The sequence below is a fragment of the Microcebus murinus genome, chromosome 22 (genome assembly GCF_040939455.1).
Source record: "Microcebus murinus isolate Inina chromosome 22, M.murinus_Inina_mat1.0, whole genome shotgun sequence".
NCBI classification, from domain to species: domain Eukaryota; kingdom Metazoa; phylum Chordata; class Mammalia; order Primates; family Cheirogaleidae; genus Microcebus; species Microcebus murinus.
This window is the reverse complement of record NC_134125.1, coordinates 23533103-23553949: the sequence shown is the minus strand read 5'-3', so window position 1 is coordinate 23553949 and position 20847 is coordinate 23533103. Positions and strand designations below refer to the sequence as shown.

The following is a 20847-nucleotide window of genomic DNA, read 5'->3' as shown; positions in this document are numbered from 1 at the left end:
GAGCTATGTGGCCGGCTCAGCAGGTGTCAGGAACGCCAGTGAGGAGGAGGGGAGAGGCCTGGTGACAACACTGAGATGGGGGCACTGGGACCCCTTCAAGGAGCTGGGAATCATGGGGAGGGTCCTAGATACCCCCACAGCCTTGGTGCAGGGGTTGTGGCTGGTGGGGCTTGGAATGGGACCTGGGGCTGGTGGGAGGATTCCGTTTCCCCCAGGAAAACAGACCCCACTGCAAGTTTGAGCTCCAGCGTCCCCGTCCTTGCCTTGGCTGTCCTGAAGGTGCGAGTCCGCATCCTGAACCCATGGGACGGCTGCCCCTCTGCAGGGCTGCATGTGCTGGAACAGCTGGAGCGGCCCAGAGGGGAGCTCTTCATTGTGGGGGGATCTAGGTCCCACGTCCCATGAGCTCAGTTCCCCCCTGAGCTCTGTGTGGGGGTCTCTGCTTTCCCCTTGAGCTCCACAGGTGCTCTGTAGTCTCTGCGTGCACGGGTGCACCAGCCAACCTGTGCTCACGTGCGTGCCTAGCACAGGGGGCGCCCACAGCCTGCGGACGCACACAGCACCCCACACGGGATGGCCTTCTGCAGAGCTGGCCTTGGGCACACAGGGCCTGGACATGCATCCTGGTCCCGGCTCATCACCCACAGAGCTCACACCTGTGACATGCACTTGGCACCCTGCACTCCCCATAGCAAGTGACTCTGCTGACTCTGAGGTCCACCTGCTGCTCCCCAACCAGGCCTTCTCCTGTGAGCCTCCTCTGGTGTCCTGTCTCCCTCTTGGCCCGGATGGGAAATCCTGCCCTTTCGCCATGTCAGTGTCTGGCCCCAGAGCCCCAGAGCCTGGGGACTGAAGGTCTCTGGGTTTTGTTTGCTCATATCCCAACCTGGGCGTCTCTGCAGCACCTCCCACCTGGGCCCTTCCCAATCCTCTCACAGAGATGCCCAACATGGACTTGAGTGTTTGTGTGCGTGTGTGTGCGTGTGTCTGCGTGTGTGTGTCATGGCTCAGATCTCACTCTGAAGTCTTAAGCAAGGAGCCAGCTTACACCAACACATGGCAGAACCCCAGAATCTGACTCTTGACTTTGAACTCACCAGCCCATTGAAAACCTGGGGACACTGTGACATTAGGTACCTACATTGGGGTCACTGGGGAGCAGAGCCAAGCCCTGTCCCCCAGGGGCCTTGACTAGAGCCAAACACCCAGTGACATGTGGGAGACAAGAGGCACCCAGGAGTGTGTGGGTGAGTGACCAGGGCCCAGGGCGAGGGTCCAGTGCAGGGAGGGGGCATAGGCAGAGGGCAGGATCCCTGGGGAGGCAGGTGCCGGGTGGCCCCTGAGGAAGAGGGGATGCTCTAAGCTGAGAGGGGAGCTCAGGTGGCAAAGGGACACAGCAAGGCCGTGGCCGGGAGTGGGAGATGGAAGCACACAGTGACAGAGCAAGGCTGTCCAGGCAGTAGGACCCAGGGAAGCAGCAGCGGAGGCTCAGACCTTCTCCTGGAGGCCAAGGGCATGGAGGGGGAGCTTGTCCCTGGGCTGCCAGAGGTTGACATATCCACAGGGCAGCAGGAAGCACAGGGGAGAGGTGGGTAAGACAGAACAGACCTGGGTTCCTTCTGAGGGTGATTTGCTCCTTCTGGAACATTCCATGGGGGTTAGGATGATAGTAAATGTATCCCACAGTGAAACTGCAGGAGCTTTCACTGGCTGCTGGGTCACAAGGTCGAAGGATTCTGTTTGTCATTCACATTGGTCCAGTTTAAGAAGGAAAATGTATGAATAAAAATAAGCAGAGACCACGTTTTCTGACTGATAACAACGATATTTATTGAGGGTTCATCGGGTGCAGGGCAGGGGGGGATGAGCTGTGAGGGAGGGGAGGCCCCTCCCCTGGGCCCCTGCAGCTCCAGGCCCCGAGGGCGATGGGGCCGGGGCCTAAGCACACTCTGCAGGGGCCGCTGTCTTCTCCACGGTGCTGCCTTCGTGCGTGACCTGGCAGCTGAACCTGCTGCCAGCTTTCCACTGGGCGGGGGACAGGCTCAGGTAGCTGCTGGCCGCGTACTTGCCGTTGCTCTGTTTCGAGGCCTGGGTGGTCTCCACGCCCTGGGTGACGGTGCTGCCGTCTGCCTTCCAGGCCACGCTGACGGTGCCCGGGTAGAAGTCACTCATCAGACACACGAGTGTGGCCTTGTTGGCTTGGAGCTCCTCAGAGGAGGGCGGGAACAGAGTGACCGAGGGGGCGGCCTTGGGCTGACCTGTGCGGTGGGGAGGGACAGGATGCCAGAGGCTGAGAGTCCACTGTGGCAGCCCCTGACCTCAGGGTGTGACGAGGGGTCTGGCCCCACAGAGCCGGTGCAGGACCCTGGACACACGATGCACGCTGTCTCCGGGGAGGGTGAGTCAGAGTCTTCCTAAAACGACTGTTTGTCCTTCCTGGAACCCCGGAGCGTGGACCTGCCTGTGACTTCTCCTGAGTCCCTGCTTGGCCTTGGGTCCCCACACAGGCAGCTGCCCCTCGGCCACTGCCCTGCCTCCTCCTGCCATGCTCATGGGGTCTGTTTGGGGTTGTCTGTCTGTTTCCTGAGCTCTCTGGGTGACCTGTCAGATTTACTCTGGGGCCTGTTCTGGCCTGACACTTCTGCTCCAGGGGGCTCTGGGTCTTTAACCTAAGAGGTGTGTTTTTCCCCAAGTCTGTCTCTCCTGGACGCAGTGGGGCGGGGGCAGAGCGAGGCTGCCCATCCTGGGCTCTGTCAGTCTGTGCAGCCCTGCCAGAGTCCTGCAGTCCACAGGGCTCGTCTGTAGCATCACGCACTGGGACGTGCCCATCTGTAAACTCAGGGGTTGCACCCCTAGGAGTGCACCTGGCAGAGACCCAGGGGACCACCTCAGGGAACAGCCTGGTATTCAATGACCCTCTGCCTGGTGGCATTGTTTCCAGACCCTTCTCCTCCCTCCTGCCTCCTGACTGGGCTTCCTGAGTGGCAGGCGGGCTGAGAGCTCTGCCACGCAGCCCTGAGGCCCAGGGAGCCCCACCTCCTACCATTCTCCCCGCCTGGACGCTAAGTCCCACAGCCCAGGGGACCTGGCCTCAGCCCTGAGGGATCTGGGTCCTTCTATCATCTCCCAGGTGGTGAATCCCTGCATGTACCCTGTTCCCTCGTCCCCTGGAGAAGGGGCCCCAAGTGACCCCACAGACAAAGCTGGTCTGACAGGGGCCTGGACTGGGGAGGAAAGAATAGAGCAAGTTCTAGCGACACAACCTGCCTCGCCAGACAAAGGGATAGACAGTCCAGTGTGACCAGGTCATCCCATCCAGCACCCTAGCTCTGGGATCAGAGGGTAAGGGGTGAGGCGTGCAAGGGTCTGAGCAGGGAGGGGGGCTGTCCTCACCCCAGAACTGGGTCCAGGGAGAAAGCTTGACCCCAGGTTGAGACAAGATACAGAGAAAACAGCAAAAATAGCACAAAAGTGCCCCAGCTGTGGGGAGCAGGGAAGGAGGGGAAAGAAGACACTCATGTAGGACGATCACCTTGGTCTCACTGCCGAACACAGGACACTGTGACACAGGCTCGTACAAACCCTTCCTGAGACCCCCTCCCTCCACCGCCTGCGGCAGCCCCAGGTGGCATCTGCTCAGCAGGGGACCACACAGCCCTGGTATCTGTATACCAGGACAGGTGACATCCCGTGACCAGCAGGAGGATCACTGGAAACCCACGCTCCCTAAGGAAGTTGGTGTCTTGGATTGGGCTTTCCCACGAACCATTTTCCAGGAACAGAAATAACTTCACTGGAGGGCATTTGTGTCCCTAAGGAGTGAATTTTTGTGGATGGGGACAGGTGGCCTATCCTCAGCAGACTTGACCCATCCCTGTTCCCATGGTCAGACCACTGGGTGACACATGGTGTCCTCCTGCCCCCTGGGAAAGGCATGTTTCCCTGGAGTGTGGTGTTCCTGAACCTTCCTATGACCCCAGCCCTGACTGCAGGGGTGTCAGCCCCACCTTCCCTGGGTTGTCCTGGTTGTCATGGGCCTGGCCAGGGAGGCCTGGCTGGTCCCTGTGGGAAATGCCAGCCTCATCCTCCAGGCTGACCTGGGAGCATCCTCTGTGTCCCCTCAATCTGGCCTCATGTCAGGTGGGTCAGGTGTGTGGGGATGGCCATTGCCTCATTGCAATGTGACACATGAGTGAGGGTCCTGACTATGGTCTCCCAGCCCCCCCCCCCAGAGCAAAGCAGAATGGGGTTGCTCCCAGGCTTAGGGCAGGAAGGGGACATGAGGAGGTGGAACCTCTTGTCATCTGAGAAATCGGGAGCTAGTGAGGGAGGCCCTGGGTCACGTCCAGGATCCCAGGAGCCACGTGAAGAGGCTCCCAGGGGCAAACGTCCATGTCTGGCAGTCACATGGTCATCACCACTGAACTGCAGCAGCAGTGGGTCCCCCGTGTCAGATATGCCCACGCGCGAGCGCAGCGCTGAAGCCGGCCGTTCTCCCTGGACGGTGGCCGACACCAGAACGTCCATTTGCAACGTGGCGAGTAAGAGGGAGGAATCTGCATTTCTTCTTTGATTCTAGACCACGGAACACAGCCCAAGTGAGTAAATCGCAGCTGCCGGGCACTCCATCCCAACGCAGCCCTCACGAGAGGGCGTGAACTGAGACATCGACCCTCTGTGCTCCTGCCCATCCGAGGGTCAAAGTTAATGACCATCCGACTCAGCTGATGGCACTAAAAGAATGCCAACAGGACATTCTCGCCTTTCGTAGACAAGCCAACTGTCCTGGGACGCAGTTCTGCCACAAAGTCACACTGAGCCCTGTCAGTCCTTTCTGTGCGAGAACCACTTTGCAGGAAGAGCAGAGCCCCAGAGGAGGCTCAGTTGCATGTCGGGGAGGCCCAGGCCCGTCCCCAGCACGGCGAGGTCCCGGGACCAGCCATTCAGCCCCTGCAGACCCTGCGGTGCCAGGAAATCACAAAGTGATTCGGGAGACACCTGCCGACCGCACCGGGCCTCTGAACGGGACTCCGACACAGCCTCCCTGGGACAACCGTAACATTCCATTCTGGTCCTGGGTCAGGGTCCTTTGCCTTGAACCCAGTTTGCCTGAGTCCTGCCCTCACACAGGCTGAGTGTCGCCAGGCTCCATCCGAAAGCAGCCATGCATAAAACTCTGCCCCAAACTTTAGAATTGGAGACTCTTCCTGGTTGCGATCTGAGCCCCATGTGAGTGTTAACCTTGAACCTCACCCTGACCCCGTGCCCATCGGATCACAGCTGACCACCGCTTTGCCTCAGCTTCACCCCACGTCCCAACACTGGAGCCATGAACGCTGATGTCGGGCAGAACACAGAGGGCTGGCTGCGTTGGCCGGGAGAGCCACAGCGTGGCGTGCCGCGCTGGTCAGGCTCTGTAAAGCTGTCTCCCAGCTGCGGGACTTGCCAGTCCTCCGCTGCCCGTGACAGTCTGCGAAATGCACCTGCCAGTGTCTTTCTGCAGACCTGTCTGGGACGTGATGGTGACAGCTCCGCCACGGAAGCCTCACCTGACAAACACTGTCCCAGCTGTCCCTTGTATGGAAGGGATCGTCAGCCTCTGTTGCTGATGAGACCACGGCACAAGGGTCTCCTACCCCTTGTTTCTAGCCCCAGCTCATTGGTGGGCCCTGGTGCCCTTCAGTATCCCCCATTGCGCTCAAAGGGCCACCACTCTGTCACTCTAACTGAGCCGCTCTCCCACCCGGGCTGGGCCAGGTCGACATCCTAGAGTCCACTCTACAAGGACAACTTCCTGCCCTGGGTCGTGGGTCTCACTGGTGCAGGGAGCCAGCCTGGGTCGCTGGGGGTTGGTGGGTCAGTAGGGAAGTGGGGTCTCCCTGGGAACTGCCTCTGCCCCTGGGCAGTGACGTTCAGCTCACAGACACGAGCAGACACTAAAGGCATGTGAGTGACACTGAACCATGCACGATTACGTGTTTCCTGAGGAGAAGGAGGTCAGAGAGGGTGTGACCCTCGTGGAGCTGGAGTCAGGATGTTCCCAGCACCACTGAGAATTCCATGAGGTTGCAAATTAAACATGACATAGAAATAATGAGATGGAGCAGGATTTCTGATTGACAACGAGGATATTTATTGAGGGTTCATCGGGTGCAGGGCAGGGGGGGATGAGCTGGGAGGGAGGGGAGGCCCCTCCCCTGGGCCCCTGCAGCTCCAGGCCCCGAGGGCGGTGGGGCCGGGGCCTAAGCACACTCTGCAGGGGCCACTGTCTTCTCCACGGTGCTGCCTTCGTGCGTGACCTGGCAGCTGTACCTGCCGACACCTTTCCACTGGGCGGGGGACAGGCTCAGGTAGCTGCTGGCCGCGTACTTGCCGTTGCTCTGTTTCGAGGCCTGGGTGGTCTCCACGCCCTGGGTGACGGTGCTGCCGTCTGCCTTCCAGGCCACGCTGACGGCGCCCGGGTAGAAGTCACTCATCAGACACACGAGTGTGGCCTTGTTGGCTTGGAGCTCCTCAGAGGAGGGCGGGAACAGAGTGACCGAGGGGGCGGCCTTGGGCTGACCTGTGTGGTGGGGAAGGGCAGAGGTCAGAGTCCTGTGTCCACCTGGGGAGCCCCTGACCCCAGGGTGTGAGGAGTCACTCTGGTCACCAAGCCCAGGTCAGGGCACCTGGTGCAGGGGCTGGGGGTGGGGGTCTACATCAGGAGGTAGGTCAGGCTGTTTTCAGGATCTCCTTGTCTGTCCCGGGATCCCCAGAGTCTGGGGCTGCCCGTCCCTGTCCTGAGCCCTCCCTGGGCCTTGGCCTCCCTCCCAGACAGCCGGCCCTGTACCTCCTCTGGCTGCTCCTGCCACCCGGACTGGCCTTCAAGGACTTGTCTGTCCCCTGAGCACATGACCTGAGGGTTAGACTCTCCCTTGGGGCAGGTAGGGGACAACTGTGACCTGAGTCTTCTCTCTGAGGGACTCTGGATCCTTTGCCCTTAAGCCTGCTGTGCCCAGCTCTGAGTCCTGGGGACTTTCTATGGGGTCAGAGCCGGGGCGGGGAGCACAGAGGGAGCCTGTCTGCTGTTCCCGAGTGTCTCTCACTCCACAGGCTGTGCTGGTGTCACCGCCATGGCACCTGGTCACAGCAGCAGAGGTTTCTCACTGTGAACTGTCCTCTGTCTCTGGGACTCGGGGGTGGGAGGGCTTGTGTCCCGAGGAGCCCCAGGGACCCACTTTCCCCTCCCCCCTCCCCTGTGGGGACCTTACCCTTCCCCCTGCACACAGCATGTCCTTTCGTGCTCCCTCCTGGGGCTTCCCTGAGTCCCAGGCTGACTCAGAGCTCTGCCGTGTCAGCCCTGAGGCCCTGGCAGTCCCCACCTCCTGTCTTCCTGGCCTTGACCCTGAGTCACACAGCCCAGGGGACCCGGCCCTGAGCTCAAAGCTCTGGTTCTCCAGCCTCAGCCCTGAGGGTTCCGGATCATTCTAAAGACTCCCAGGTGGTCACTCCATGCAGGTACCCTCTCTGCTCATCCCCTTGAGATGAGTCCCCAATGTGCCCAGAGACAAAGCTCTTCTGACATGGACTAGGACAGGAAAGACAGAACAGGACAAGTCCCAGGGACCCAACCTATTTGGAGAGACAGACTGGAATGCAGACAGGGACCCAGACAGATAGACAGAGAGACAACTGAGTCTGAGTAGGTCACCAGGGCCAGCACCCTGGCTCTGGGTGAGAGGGGAAGGGGTGAGGCGTGCTGGGGTCTTAGCAGAAATGGGGGCTGTGCTCACCCCAGGGCTGGGTACAGATTGAAACTTCACCCCAGGCCGAGACAAGATCAGAGAAAACAGCAAAAACATCACAAAAGTACCTAAAACCTTGAGGAGAGCAGGGAAGGAGAGGGAAGAAGACACTCACCTAAGACGGTCAGCTTGGTTCCACCGCCGAATACATAACACTGTGACATAAGCTCGAACAAAAACCCTCCCTGAGACCCCCCAGCCCCAGTGCCAGCCCCCAGCTGCAGCTGTGAGGGAGGAAGCTGGGTCACTGACCCAGGTGGCATCTGCTCAGCAGGGGGACCACATGGCTTCCACCGTCTCTCTGACAGCTAACAGGACAGGTGACACTCTGTGACCAGTAGCAGAATCCCTGGGACCAATGTTCCTGAAAGAAGTTGGTGTCTTGGATTGGCTTGTCCCAAGGGCTATCTGGCAGAAACAGGAACAAGTTCATTAGAGGGCATGTGTGTACCTAAGGAGTGATTATCAGTAAAAGGGACAGGTGGTCTACCTTCAGCACACACGACACATCACTGTTCCTGTGGCGCGACCACTGGGTGACACATGGTGTCCTCCTCCCCCGAGGGAAGGGCATGTTTCCCTGGAGTGTGGTGTCCTGGAACCTTCCTATGACTCTGGCCCTGACTCCAGGGGTGTCAGCCCCACCTTCCCTGGGTTGTCCTGGTTGCCATGGGCCTGGCCAGGGAGGCCTGGCTGGTCCCTGTGGGAAATGCCAGCCTCATCCTTCAGGGTGACCTGGGAACATGCCCTGTGTCCCTTCCATCCTGTGTCATGTCAGGTGGCCAGGAATGTGGTGGCCATAGTTGCCTATTCCAAGGTGACCCTTGAGCCTGGTTCCTGGCTGCGGGTGTACAATGCCACTAAAGAGAAGCAAGTGCGGTGGCTGGTCCCAGGATAGGTGGAGTGGAGAGACATGAGGAGGTGGAATATGTTGTCACCTCAGAAAGCAAGATCCATGGAAGTCCCCTGGGGTCATGAAAGTGGTCCCAGGTGGCACCACAGGACACTTCAGTTGGGCAGAAGTCCATGATTTGTAGCCTGCTTGTCATCACCCATGTGGCCCGATGTCATCGTCATTAAAACGGAGACGGTGGATTCCAACACATCTATTTCACACATGTGTTTAACACATCTGGTTACGTGACCTGTCTCCTTATTTCCAGCTCAGCACCACGGCACGCCCTACCCGCTCACCTGCAGGCTGCGGGTCACCTGCTCTCTCTGTGCAGAGTGTTTCTTTCCTAGACACGAAACGCACCCTGGGTGTCTGAACTGCGCCTGGGACCCTCCCTTCAACCGGTCTGCCATTCTCAGGACAATGACGTGACCAGAATTGTTGAATATCATCATTCCTGCTCATCAGGCTCAGCTAATGTCACTGAACGAATGGCGGCCAGCATGGATGTCTTTGGTGGGGCGGGGAGAGGGTGTCGGGTGCTGAGTCCCCATGGAACCTGACGTTGACTTAGCTCTCTGCCCCCACTGATCTGCCCCAACCTGGTATCACTCGGCCCTCACAACTCCCCAAGTTGCTCCCAATGACCTTCTCAGGCAAGCAGCGGGTGCCCACCCTATGCTGGGTCGGTGCCTCTTCTCATATGTTCGCCGTCCCCATGTCCTCCCTCCTCTCATGCAGCCTCCGTAATCCCAGGCTCCAGCCACAAACCGACCACAACCCGGGTCTTTGCAGGCCTGGTGTCAGTGGCTCAGGTTCCCAGGACTGGGATTCCAGCTGCATGCTAGTGGTGACCTGGAGCCTGGCCAGGGCCAACACCCCCCACATCCCACACAGACACCTCCCCCTCACGTGCATCAGCTCACACTGCGTTCCCAAACTGGATGCGTGGAAACTGGGATCCTGCAGAGTGTTATGGGTCTTCTGAGTGTGGTCAAGGGGATCCACATGATTTGGGAAAGGCTGGGTTTCATCATATGAAACTATGTCACTACAGCAGGTCTCGTCAGTGTGTGCACATAGCCAATGTACATTGTGCAAGTCTGAGTGACTCTCCTGTGTGTGCACTTTGCACACCTTGTAATGACCTTGTGGTGACCGCACAACTACGGACCGTTCAAGGGTGGAACTCTTCTGACCGGTCCCCCGTGGTAAACAGGGAATTTCAGCTTCTTTCCTGCTGGGACGGTGGCCTTGACTCAGGGTGCCTTTCCCTGTGGTCTCTGCATCTAGCCCACAGCTGGGCTCTTGCGTCCCTCTGGTTTCTCCCGATGCCTCTCTCAGGGCTGCGCCTGTCCCTCTCACAGGGTCCTCCCGCCTTCCCAGGACCCCCTAGCCTGGAACAGCCTCCTGCTCTGGATCCGGGCGCACACTGGTGGGCAGAGCTCACCGGGTCCCTGGTGGCTTCTGGACGGGCGTGGGACCACAGGGAGGTGGTGTCTCATGGAGAGTGGCCCCCGCTCCTGGGCTGTGACCCTTCACCCCACAGAAGCAAACAGACACAGACGGGGCACGGTAGACACTCGGCGGGGCCAGGCCTAGGTCTGTGTTGAGGACAAAGAGAGTGCCTGTGGGAACCTCCTGGTCTGAGCGGGTCCCGGCCCCGGGTTGAAGGGGACAGAGGAGAGTGGGGAGAGGGCTGTCTGGCTGAGGCAGGCCCTGCTGGGGTGAAGCTCCAGGGAGGCCGAGAGCATCTCCCCTGGGCTACGTTCCGCCTGGGTGCCAGGGTTCTCCCAAGAGCGCATTGAGATCGTGGGAGAAGCGTCAACTTAAACATGAGCAGAGAAGTAATGAGATGGAGCAGGATTTCTGATTGACAACGAGGATATTTATTGAGGGTTCATCGGGTGCAGGGCAGGGGGGGGATGAGCTGGGAGGGAGGGGAGGCCCCTCCCCTGGGCCCCTGCAGCTCCAGGCCCCGAGGGCGGTGGGGCCGGGGCCTAAGCACACTCTGCAGGGGCCACTGTCTTCTCCACGGTGCTGCCTTCGTGCGTGACCTGGCAGCTGAACCTGCCGCCAGCTTTCCACTGGGCGGGGGACAGACTCAGGTAGCTGCTGGCCGCGTACTTGCCGTTGCTCTGTTTCGAGGCCTGGGTGGTCTCCACGCCCTGGGTGACGGCGCTGCCGTCTGCCTTCCAGGCCACGCTGACGGCGCCCGGGTAGAAGTCACTCATCAGACACACCAGTGTGGCCTTGTTGGCTTCGATCTCCTCAGAGGAGGGCGGGAACAGAGTGACCGAGGGGGCGGCCTTGGGCTGACCTGTGAGGTGGGGAAGGGCAGAGGTCAGAGTCCTGTGTCCACCTGGGGAGACCCTGACCCCAGGGTGTGAGGAGTCACTCTGGTCACCAAGCCCAGGTCAGGGCACCTGGTGCAGGGGCTGGGGGTGGGGGTCTACATCAGGAGGTAGGTCAGGCTGTTTTCAGGATCTCCTTGTCTGTCCCGGGAACCCCAGAGTCTGGGGCTGCCCGTCCCTGTCCTGAGCCCTCCCTGGGCCTTGGCCTCCCTCCCAGACAGCCGGCCCTGTACGTCCTCTGGCTGCTCCTGCCACCCGGACAGGCCTTCAAGGACTTGTCTGTCACCTGAGCACATGACCTGAGGGTTAGTCTCTCCCTTGGGGCAGGTAGGGGACAACTGTGACCTGACTCTTCTCTCTGAGGGACTCTGGATCCTTTGCCCTTAAGCCTGCTATGCCCAGCTCTGAGTCCTGGGGACTTTCTATGGGGTCAGAGCCGGGCGGGGAGCACAGAGGGAGCCTGTCTGCTGTTCCTGAGTATCTCTCACTCCACAGGCTGTGCTGGTGTCACCCCCATGGCACCTGGTCACAGCAGCAGAGGTTTCTCACTGTGAACTGTCCTCTGTCTCTGGGACTCGGGGGTGGGAGGGCTTGTGTCCCGAGGAGCCCCAGGGACCCACCTTTCCCTCCCCTCCTCCCCTGAGGGACCTTCGCCTGCCCCCTGCACACAGAGCCTCCTCTCCTGCTCCCTCCCTGGCTTCCCTGATTCCCAGGCTGGCTCAGAGCTCTGCCGTGTCAGCCCTGAGGCCCTGGCAGCCCCCACCTCCCATGTCTTTCCTGGCCTTGACCCTGAGTCCCACAGCCCAGGGGACCCGGCCCTAAGCCTCAGAACTGTGGTTCCCCAGCCTCGGCCCTGAGGGTTCCGGGTCCTTCTAAGGTCTCCCAGGTGGTCACTCCCTCCGTATGTCCTGTTTCCTCCTCCCCATGTTATTGGGCTAATTGACCCCACAGACAAAGCAGGTCTGACAGGGGCCTGGATGGGGGAGGAGAGAATTGAACAATTCCTAGCCACACAACGTATGTCCACAGACAGACCTACACACAGACAGGGACCCAGACAAAGAGACAGAGAGACAATTCACTCTGACCAAGTCACCAGCTCCAGTACCCTCGCTCTGGGTCTGAGGGGCAGAGGTGAGGCGTTCAGGTAACTGAGCCGGCTGGGGCTGTGCTCACCCCACGGCTGGGTGCGGATAGTAGCTTGACCGCAGGTTGACACAAGATAAGACAAACAGCAAAAACAGCACAAAAGTGCCTAAAACCTTGAGGAGAACGGGGAGGGAGGGGGAAGAAGACACTCACCTAGGACGGTCAGCTTGGTTCCACCGCCGAACACACCACACTGTGACACAGGCTCGCACAAAAACCCTCCCTGAGACCCCCAGCCCCAGCCCCCAGCTGCAGCTGTGAGGGAGCAGAGTCACTGCCCCAGGTGGCATCTGCTCAGCAGGGGGACGACACAGCCCCACCCTCACTCCAGAACTAACAGGATATTTGACATCCTGTGACTAGCAGCAGAATCCCTGATAGCAAGATTCCCGAAGGAAGTTGGGTTGAGTTTTCCCACGGACCATGTGCCCCAAAGAGAAATGACTTCCTTGGAGGGGGTTTGTCCCTAAGGAGTAAATTTTTGTGGAAGGGGACAGCTGGTCTCTCCTTAGCAGATTTGACACATCCCATTTCCCGTAGTGATACTACTAGTTGACGCATTGTGTCCTCTTCCCCCCAGGGAAGGACATATTTTCCTAGTGTGTAGAGTCCTGGGAACCTTCCTATGACCCCAGCCCTGACTGCAGGGATGTCAGCCCCACCTTCCCTGGGTTGTCCTGTGGTCATGGGCCTGGCCCAGGAGGCCTGGCTGGTCCCTGTGGGAAATGCCAGCGTCATCGTACAGGCTGACCTGGGAGCCTGCCCTTTGTCCCCTCCATCCTGTCTCATGGCAGGAGGTGCAGGTGTGTGGTGGCCATCGTAGACTCATTGCAATGTGACACATGAGCCAGGCTGTGGACTGTGACCGACATGTCACATCCCACTTAGGGAAGCATGATCAGTGGCTGATCCAGGGGTGGCCCAGGATAGGGTCATCAGGAGGTAGAATATGTTGTCACCCCAGGAAGCAAGAGCCATGGAAGTCCCCTGGGGTCATGAAAGTGGTCCCAGGTGGCACCACAGGACACTTCAGTTGGGCGGAAGTCCATGATTTGTAGCCTGCTTGTCATCACCCATGTGGCCCGATGTCATCGTCATTAAAACGGAGACGGTGGATTCCAACACATCTATTTCACACATGTGTTTAACACATCTAGTTACGTGACCTGTCTCCTTATTTCCAGCTCAGCACCACGGCATCGCCACTCGCTCACCTGCAGGCTGCGGGTCACCTGCTCTCTCTGTGCAGAGTGTTTCTTTCCTAGACAAGAAATGCACCCTGGGTGTCTGGACTGCGCCTGGGACCCTCCCTTCATGACCGGGCTGCCATTCTCAGGACAATGACGTGACCAGAATTGTTGAATCTCCTCATTCCTGCTCATCAGACTCAGCTAATGTCACTGAACACCTGGCGGCCACCATGGGCGTCTTTGCTGGAGGTGGCCGGACTTCTGGGGAAGCAGGTTTGGCACCGTCCAGCCTGAGCCCATGAGGTCTCAGGGCGGCAGACGCACTCTGCAGGGAAAGCGCAAGCAGACGGGGCGCTGGGTTCCGGCTCGGGGGGCCGAGGCTGCGTCCGGCCCTGGGGCCGTCCCGGGAGCTGCTCTGGGCTCCTGGGGCTGCTGCGCTGGCAGAAAACGCCAGAGTGAGCTGGGAGACTCCCCCAGGCGACACCAGGCCTGACACACATGCACCTGTTGCCGATTCAAACCTTGTCGAGCCTCATATGTCAATGGAAAACCCGCAAAATGACACCAGCCCCAGTGCACAAGGGAGTCAACACGCTGTGGCATTGCCGAGGGATTCCATGAGACCTGGATGACTTTTGATATTAAGGAATTACTGACACTTTCTGTCTATGTGTGGCAATAGTTAATTTCTTTTCAGGTCCATATCTTTTCAGGACAGACGTGGAATATTTACAGGTGAAATGCTTTTCAATACGGACTGAGGGAGGTGACATTCTGAGTTGGGGTCAGATGTCTGTGAGTCGCTCCCTATGTGGCCGTGATGGGACCCTGGGGTCACTATTACTCCGTCCTCTCTTAGCTTTATTTCCACTTTCCCCACAGCACAAACCTGTGGCGCAGTAAAAGGAGGCTGGTGTTGGGGCAGCAGGTGGGGATGGGCGGCCTCTGGCATGAGGCCAGCAGGACTACGGGACTGGCGCTCACGAGTGTCAGATGTAACGTGTATGAAGTGGGCTGACACAGGTGCTGGACAGGAGAACCCTTCAGCCTCATTGTCACCCGGAGCCTGGGCTATAGGGCAGGGGTGGCCATGACGGGGACCAAGGGGACCACATTCACTGCCCGCTGTGACTTTAGACCTCTCTGGGGTCACGGTCTCCGACACAGGAGAAATGTCACTGGCCCACGTACGGAATGGGCGTTCACTGATTGTCCAGGGAGGCAGGGGCAGGATCAGTCCTTACAGATTGTGTCCTTGGCCTGCTCAGTCACTCAGGTGTCTTCCCTGATGAGCTATGGCACAGTCAGGGTGGCTGAGAGCCCCCAGGGCCTGCAGAGATGGCTGGAACCTCCACATCGCTTGCTGTCAGGGCCCCTGGGTCGAGTGCGTCTGTGACATCAGGCAGCAGGTGCACGTGTGGTGGGGGCGGCTGAGGCGCAGGGAGGGGGGGAGGCAGTGGGGCGGGGGCAGGGGTGCGGGGCAGAGGGTGTCGGGTGCTGAGTCCCCATGGAACCTGACGTTGACTTAGCTCTCTGCCCCCACTGATCTGCCCCAACCTGGTATCACTCGGCCCTCACAACTCCCCAAGTTGCTCCCACTGACCTGCTCAGGCAAGCAGTGGGTGCCCACCCTATGCTGGGTCGGTGCCTCTTCTCATATGTTCCATGTCCCCGTGTCCTCCCTCCTCTCATGCAGCCTCCATAATCCCAGGCTCCAGCCACAAACCGACCACAACCCGGGTCTTTGCAGGCCTGGTGTCAGTGGCTCAGGTTCCCAGGACTGGGATTCCAGCTGCATGCTAGTGGTGACCTTGAGCCTGGCCAGGGCCAACACCCACCACATCCCACACAGACACCTCCCCCTCACGTGCATCAGCTCACACTGCGTTCCCAAACTGGATGCGTGGAAACTGGGATCCTGCAGAGTGTTATGGGTCTTCTGAGTGTGGTCAAGGGGATCCACATGATTTGGGAAAGGCTGGGTTTCATCATATGAAACTATGTCACTACAGCAGGACTCGTCAGTGTGTGCACATAGCCAATGTACATTGTGCAAGTCTGAGTGACTCCCCTGTGTGTGCACTTTGCACACCATGTAAAGACCTTGTGGTGACTGCACAACTACGGACCGTTCAAGGGTGGAACTCTTCTGACCGGTCCCCCGTGGTAAACAGGGAATTTCAGCTTCTTTCCTGCTGGGATGGTGGCCTTGACTCAGGGTGCCTTTCCCTGTGGTCTCTGCATCTAGCCCACATCTGGGCTCTTGCGTCCCTCTGGTTTCTCCGGATGCCTCTCTCAGGGCTTCGCCCGTCCCTCTCACAGGGTCCTCCCGCCTTCCCAGGACCCCCTGGCCAGGAACAGCCTCCTGCTCTGGATCCGGGCGCACACTGGTGGGCAGAGCTCACCGGGTCCCTGGTGGCTTCCGGACGGGCGTGGGACCACAGGGAGGTGGTGTCTCATGGAGAGTGGCCCCCGCTCCTGGGCTGTGACCCTTCACCCCACAGAAGCAAACAGACACAGACGGGGCACGGTAGACACGTGGCGGGGCCAGGCCTAGGTCTGTGTTGAGGACAAAGAGAGTGCCTGTGGGAACCTCCTGGTCTGAGCGGGTCCCGGCCCCGGGTTGAAGGGGACAGAGGAGAGTGGGGAGAGGGCTGTCTGGCTGAGGCAGGCCCTGCTGGGTGAAGCCCCAGGGAGGCCGAGAGCATCTCCCCTGGGCTACGTTCGGCCTGGGTGCCAGGGTTCTCCCAAGAGCGCTTTGAGATCGTGGGAGAAGCATCAATTTAAACATGAGACAGGAAGTAATGAGATGGAGCAGGATTTCTGATTGACAACGAGGATATTTATTAGGGGTTCATCGGGTGCAGGGCAGGGGGGGGATGAGTTGGGAGGGAGGGGAGGCCCCTCCCCTGGGCCCCTGCAGCTCCAGGCCCCGAGGGCGGTGGGGCCGGGGCCTAAGCACACTCTGCAGGGGCCACTGTCTTCTCCACGGTGCTGCCTTCGTGCGTGACCTGGCAGCTGAACCTGCCGCCAGCTTTCCACTGGGCGGGGGACAGGCTCAGGTAGCTGCTGGCCGCGTACTTGCCGTTGCTCTGTTTCGAGGCCTGGGTGGTCTCCACGCCCTGGGTGACGGCGCTGCCGTCTGCCTTCCAGGCCACGCTGACGGCGCCCGGGTAGAAGTCACTCATCAGACACACCAGTGTGGCCTTGTTGGCTTCGATCTCCTCAGAGGAGGGCGGGAACAGAGTGACCGAGGGTGCGGCCTTGGGCTGACCTGTGAGGTGGGGAAGGGCAGAGGTCATAGTCCTGTGTCCACCTGGGGAGACCCTGACCCCAGGGTGTGAGGAGTCACTCTGGTCACCAAGCCCAGGTCAGGGCACCTGGTGCAGGGGCTGGGGGTGGGGGTCCACATCAGGAGGTAGGTCAGGCTGTTTTCAGGATCTCCTTGTCTGTCCCGGGAACCCCAGAGTCTGGGGCTGCCCGTCCCTGTCCTGAGCCCTCCCTGGGCCTTGGCCTCCCTCCCAGACAGCCGGCCCTGTACGTCCTCTGGCTGCTCCTGCCACCCGGACGGGCCTTCAAGGACTTGTATGTCCCCTGAGCACATGACCTGAGGGTTAGACTCTCTAAGGGTTCTGGTCCAGGACAATTCTGACCTGATTCTTCTGTCTGAAGGATTCTGGATCCTTTGCCCTTAAGCCTGCTATGCCCAGCTCTGAGTCCTGGGGACTTTCTAGGGGGTCAGAGCCGGGCGGGGAGCACAGAGGGAGCCTGTCTGCTGTTCCTGAGTATCTCTCACTCCACAGGCTGTGCTGGTGTCACCCCCATGGCACCTGGTCACAGCAGCAGAGGTTTCTCACTGTGAACTGTCCTCTGTCTCTGGGACTCGGGGTGGGAGGGCTTGTGTCCCGAGGAGCCCCAGGGACCCACCTTTCCCTCCCCTCCTCCCCTGAGGGACCTTCGCCTGCCCCCTGCACACAGAGCCTCCTCTCCTTCTCCCTCCCTGGCTTCCCTGAGTCCCAGGCTGGCTCAGAGCTCTGCCGTGTCAGCCCTGAGGCCCTGGCAGCCCCCACCTCCCATGTCTTTCCTGGCCTTGACCCTGAGTCCCACAGCCCAGGGGACCCGGCCCTAAGCCTCAGAACTGTGGTTCCCCAGCCTCGGCCCTGAGGGTTCCGGGTCCTTCTAAGGTCTCCCAGGTGGTCACTCCCTCCGTATGTCCTGTTTCTTCCTCACCATGTTATTGGGCTAATTGACCCCACAGACAAAGCAGGTCTGACAGGGGCCTGGATGGGGGAGGAGAGAATGGAACAATTCCTAGCCACACAACGTATGTCCACAGACAGACCTACAGACAGACAGGGAGCCAGACAAAGAGACAGATACAATTCACTCTGACCAGGTAACCAGCTCCAGAACCCTGGCTCTGGGTCCGAGGGGCAGAGGTGAGGCGTTCAGGGGACTGAGCCGGCAGGGGCTGAGATCACCCCACGGCTGGGTGCAGATACTAGCTTGACTCTAGGTTGACACAAGATCAGACAAAACAGCAAAAACAGCACAAAAGTGCCTAAAACCTTGAGGAGAACGGGGAGGGAGGGGGAAGAAGACACTCACCTAGGACGGTCAGCTTGGTTCCACCGCCGAACACCCAACACTGTGACACAGGCTCGTACAAAAACCCTCCCTGAGACCCCTACCCCCTGCCACCAGCTGCAGCTGTGTGGAACCAGGGTCAATACCCCAGGTGGCATCTGCTCAGCAGGGGACCAACACAGCCACACCCTCACCCCACATCTATCGGGACATTTGACATCCTTGACTAGCAGCAGAATCCCTGATACCAAGATTCCCGAAGGAAGTTGGGTTGAGTTTTCCCACGGACCATGTGCCCCGAAGAGAAATGAATTCCTTGGAGGGCATTTGTGTCCCTAAGGAGTAAATTTTTGTGGAAGCGGACAGCTGGTCTCCTCTCAGCAGATTGACACATCTCTATTCCGTGGTGAGACCACTGGGTGACACATGGTGTCCTCTTCCCCCCAGGGAAGGACATATTTTCCTGGAGTTTAGAGTCCCGGGAACCTTCCTATGACCTCGGCCCTGACTGCAGGGATGTCAGCCCCACCTTCCCTGGGTTGTCCTGTGGTCATGGGCCTGGCCCAGGAGGCCTGGCTGGTCCCTGTGGGAAATGCCAGCGTCATCGTACAGGCTGACCTGGGAGCCTGCCCTTTGTCCCCTCCATCCTGTCTCATGGCAGGAGGTGCAGGTGTGTGGTGGCCATCGTAGACTCATTGCAATGTGACACATGAGCCAGGCTGTGGACTGTGACCGACAATGTCACATCCCACTTAGGGAAGCATGATCAGTGGCTGATCCAGGGGTGGCCCAGGATAGGGTCATCAGGAGGTAGAATATGTTGTCACCCCAGGAAGCAAGAGCCATGGAAGTCCCCTGGGGTCATGAAAGTGGTCCCAGGTGGCACCACAGGACACTTCAGTTGGGCGGAAGTCCATGATTTGTAGCCTGCTTGTCATCACCCATGTGGCCCGATGTCATCGTCATTAAAACGGAGACGGTGGATTCCAACACATCTATTTCACACATGTGTTTAACACATCTAGTTACGTGACCTGTCTCCTTATTTCCAGCTCAGCACCACGGCATCGCCACTCGCTCACCTGCAGGCTGCGGGTCACCTGCTCTCTCTGTGCAGAGTGTTTCTTTCCTAGACAAGAAACGCACCCTGGGTGTCTGGACTGCGCCTGGGACCCTCCCTTCATGACCGGGCTGCCATTCTCAGGACAATGACGTGACCAGAATTGTTGAATCTCCTCATTCCTGCTCATCAGACTCAGCTAATGTCACTGAACACCTGGCGGCCACCATGGGCGTCTTTGCTGGAGGTGGCCGGACTTCTGGGGAAGCAGGTTTGGCACCGTCCAGCCTGAGCCCCATGAGGTCTCAGGGCGGCAGACGCACTCTGCAGGGAAAGCGCAAGCAGACGGGGCGCTGGGTTCCGGCTCGGGGCGCCGAGGCTGCGTCCGGCCCTGGGGCCGTCCCGGGAGCTGCTCTGGGCTCCTGGGGCTGCTGCGCTGGCAGAAAACGCCAGAGCGAGCTGGGAGACTCCCCCAGGCGACACCAGGCCTGACACACATGCACCTGTTGCCGATTAAACCTTGTCGAGCCTCATATGTCAATGGAAAACCCGCAAAATGACACCAGCCCCAGTGCACAAGGGAGTCAACACGCTGTGGCATTGCCGAGGGATTCCATGAGACCTGGATGACTTTTGATATTAAGGAATTACTGACACTTTCTGTCTATGTGTGGTAACAGTTAATTTATTTCCAGGTCCATATCTTTTCAGGACAGACGTGGAATATTTACAGGTGAAATGCTTTTCAATACGGACTGAGGGAGGTGACATTCTGAGTTGGGGTCAGATATCTGTGAGTCGCTCCCTATGTGGCCGTGATGGGACACTGGGGTCACTATTACTCCGTCCTCTCTTAGTTTTATTTCCACTTTCCCCACAGCACAAACCTGTGGCGCAGTAAAAGGAGGCCGCTGTTGGGGCAGCAGGTGGGGATGGGCGGCCTCTGGCATGAGGCCAGCAGGACTATGGGACTGGCGCTCCCGAGTGTCAGATGTAACGTGTGTGAAGTGGGCTGACACAAGTGCTGGACAGGAGAACCCTTCAGCCTCATTGTCACCTGGAGCCTGGGCTATGGGGCAGGGGTGGCCATGACGGGGACCAAGGGGACCACATTCACTGCCCGCTGTGACTTTAGACCTCTCTGGGGTCACGGTCTCCGACACAGGAGAAATGTCACTGGCCCACGTACGGAATGGGCGTTCACTGATTGTCCAGGGAGGCAGGGGCAGGATCAGTCCTTACAGATTGTGTCCTTGGCCTGCTCAGTCACTCAGGTGTCTTCCCTGATGAGCTGATGGCAGAGTCAGGGTGGCTGCGAGCCCCCAGGACACTGAGGGCCTGCAGAGATGGCTGGAACCTCCACATCGCCTGCTGTCAGGGCCCCTGGGTCGAGTGCGTCTGTGACATCAGGCAGCAGGTGCACGTGTGGTGGGGGCGGCTGAGGCGCAGGGAGGGGGGGAGGCAGTGGGGCGGGGGCGGGGGTGCGGGGCAGAGGGTGTCGGGTGCTGAGTCCCCATGGAACCTGACGTTGACTTAGCTCTCTGCCCCCACTGATCTGCCCCAACCTGGTATCACTCGGCCTCACAACTCCCCAAGTTGCTCCCACTGACCTCAGGCAAGCAGTGGGTGCCCACCCTATGCTGGGTCGGTGCCTCTTCTCATATGTTCCACGTCCCCATGTCCTCCCTCCTCTCATGCAACCTCCATAATCCCAGGCTCCAGCCACAAACCGACCACAACCCGGGTCTTTGCAGGCCTGGTGTCAGTGGCTCAGGTTCCCAGGACTGGGATTCCAGCTGCATGCTAGTGGTGACCTTGAGCCTGGCCA

The 20847-nt window shown here is 59.4% G+C and overlaps 4 gene segments (V, D, J or C); all 4 read right to left on the bottom strand.

Moving 5' to 3' along the window:
- Nucleotides 1-1829: 1829 nt before the first annotated feature.
- On the bottom strand, nt 1830-4527 carry LOC109729893 (immunoglobulin lambda constant 6-like). The segment is given in 2 exon segments: nt 1830-2258; nt 4344-4527. Coding segments are annotated over 2 exon segments (504 nt in total).
- Nucleotides 4528-6109: 1582 nt separating this feature from the next.
- On the bottom strand, nt 6110-7948 carry LOC142863492 (immunoglobulin lambda constant 6-like). The segment is given in 2 exon segments: nt 6110-6562; nt 7900-7948. Coding segments are annotated over 2 exon segments (369 nt in total).
- A 2597-nt stretch (nt 7949-10545) lies between these two features.
- LOC142863513 (immunoglobulin lambda constant 6-like) lies at nt 10546-12920 on the bottom strand. The segment is given in 3 exon segments: nt 10546-10999; nt 12336-12452; nt 12845-12920. Coding segments are annotated over 3 exon segments (513 nt in total).
- A 3272-nt stretch (nt 12921-16192) lies between these two features.
- LOC142863512 (immunoglobulin lambda constant 6-like) lies at nt 16193-18564 on the bottom strand. The segment is given in 3 exon segments: nt 16193-16646; nt 17981-18059; nt 18469-18564. Coding segments are annotated over 3 exon segments (495 nt in total).
- Between the last annotated feature and the right edge of the window lie 2283 nt (nt 18565-20847).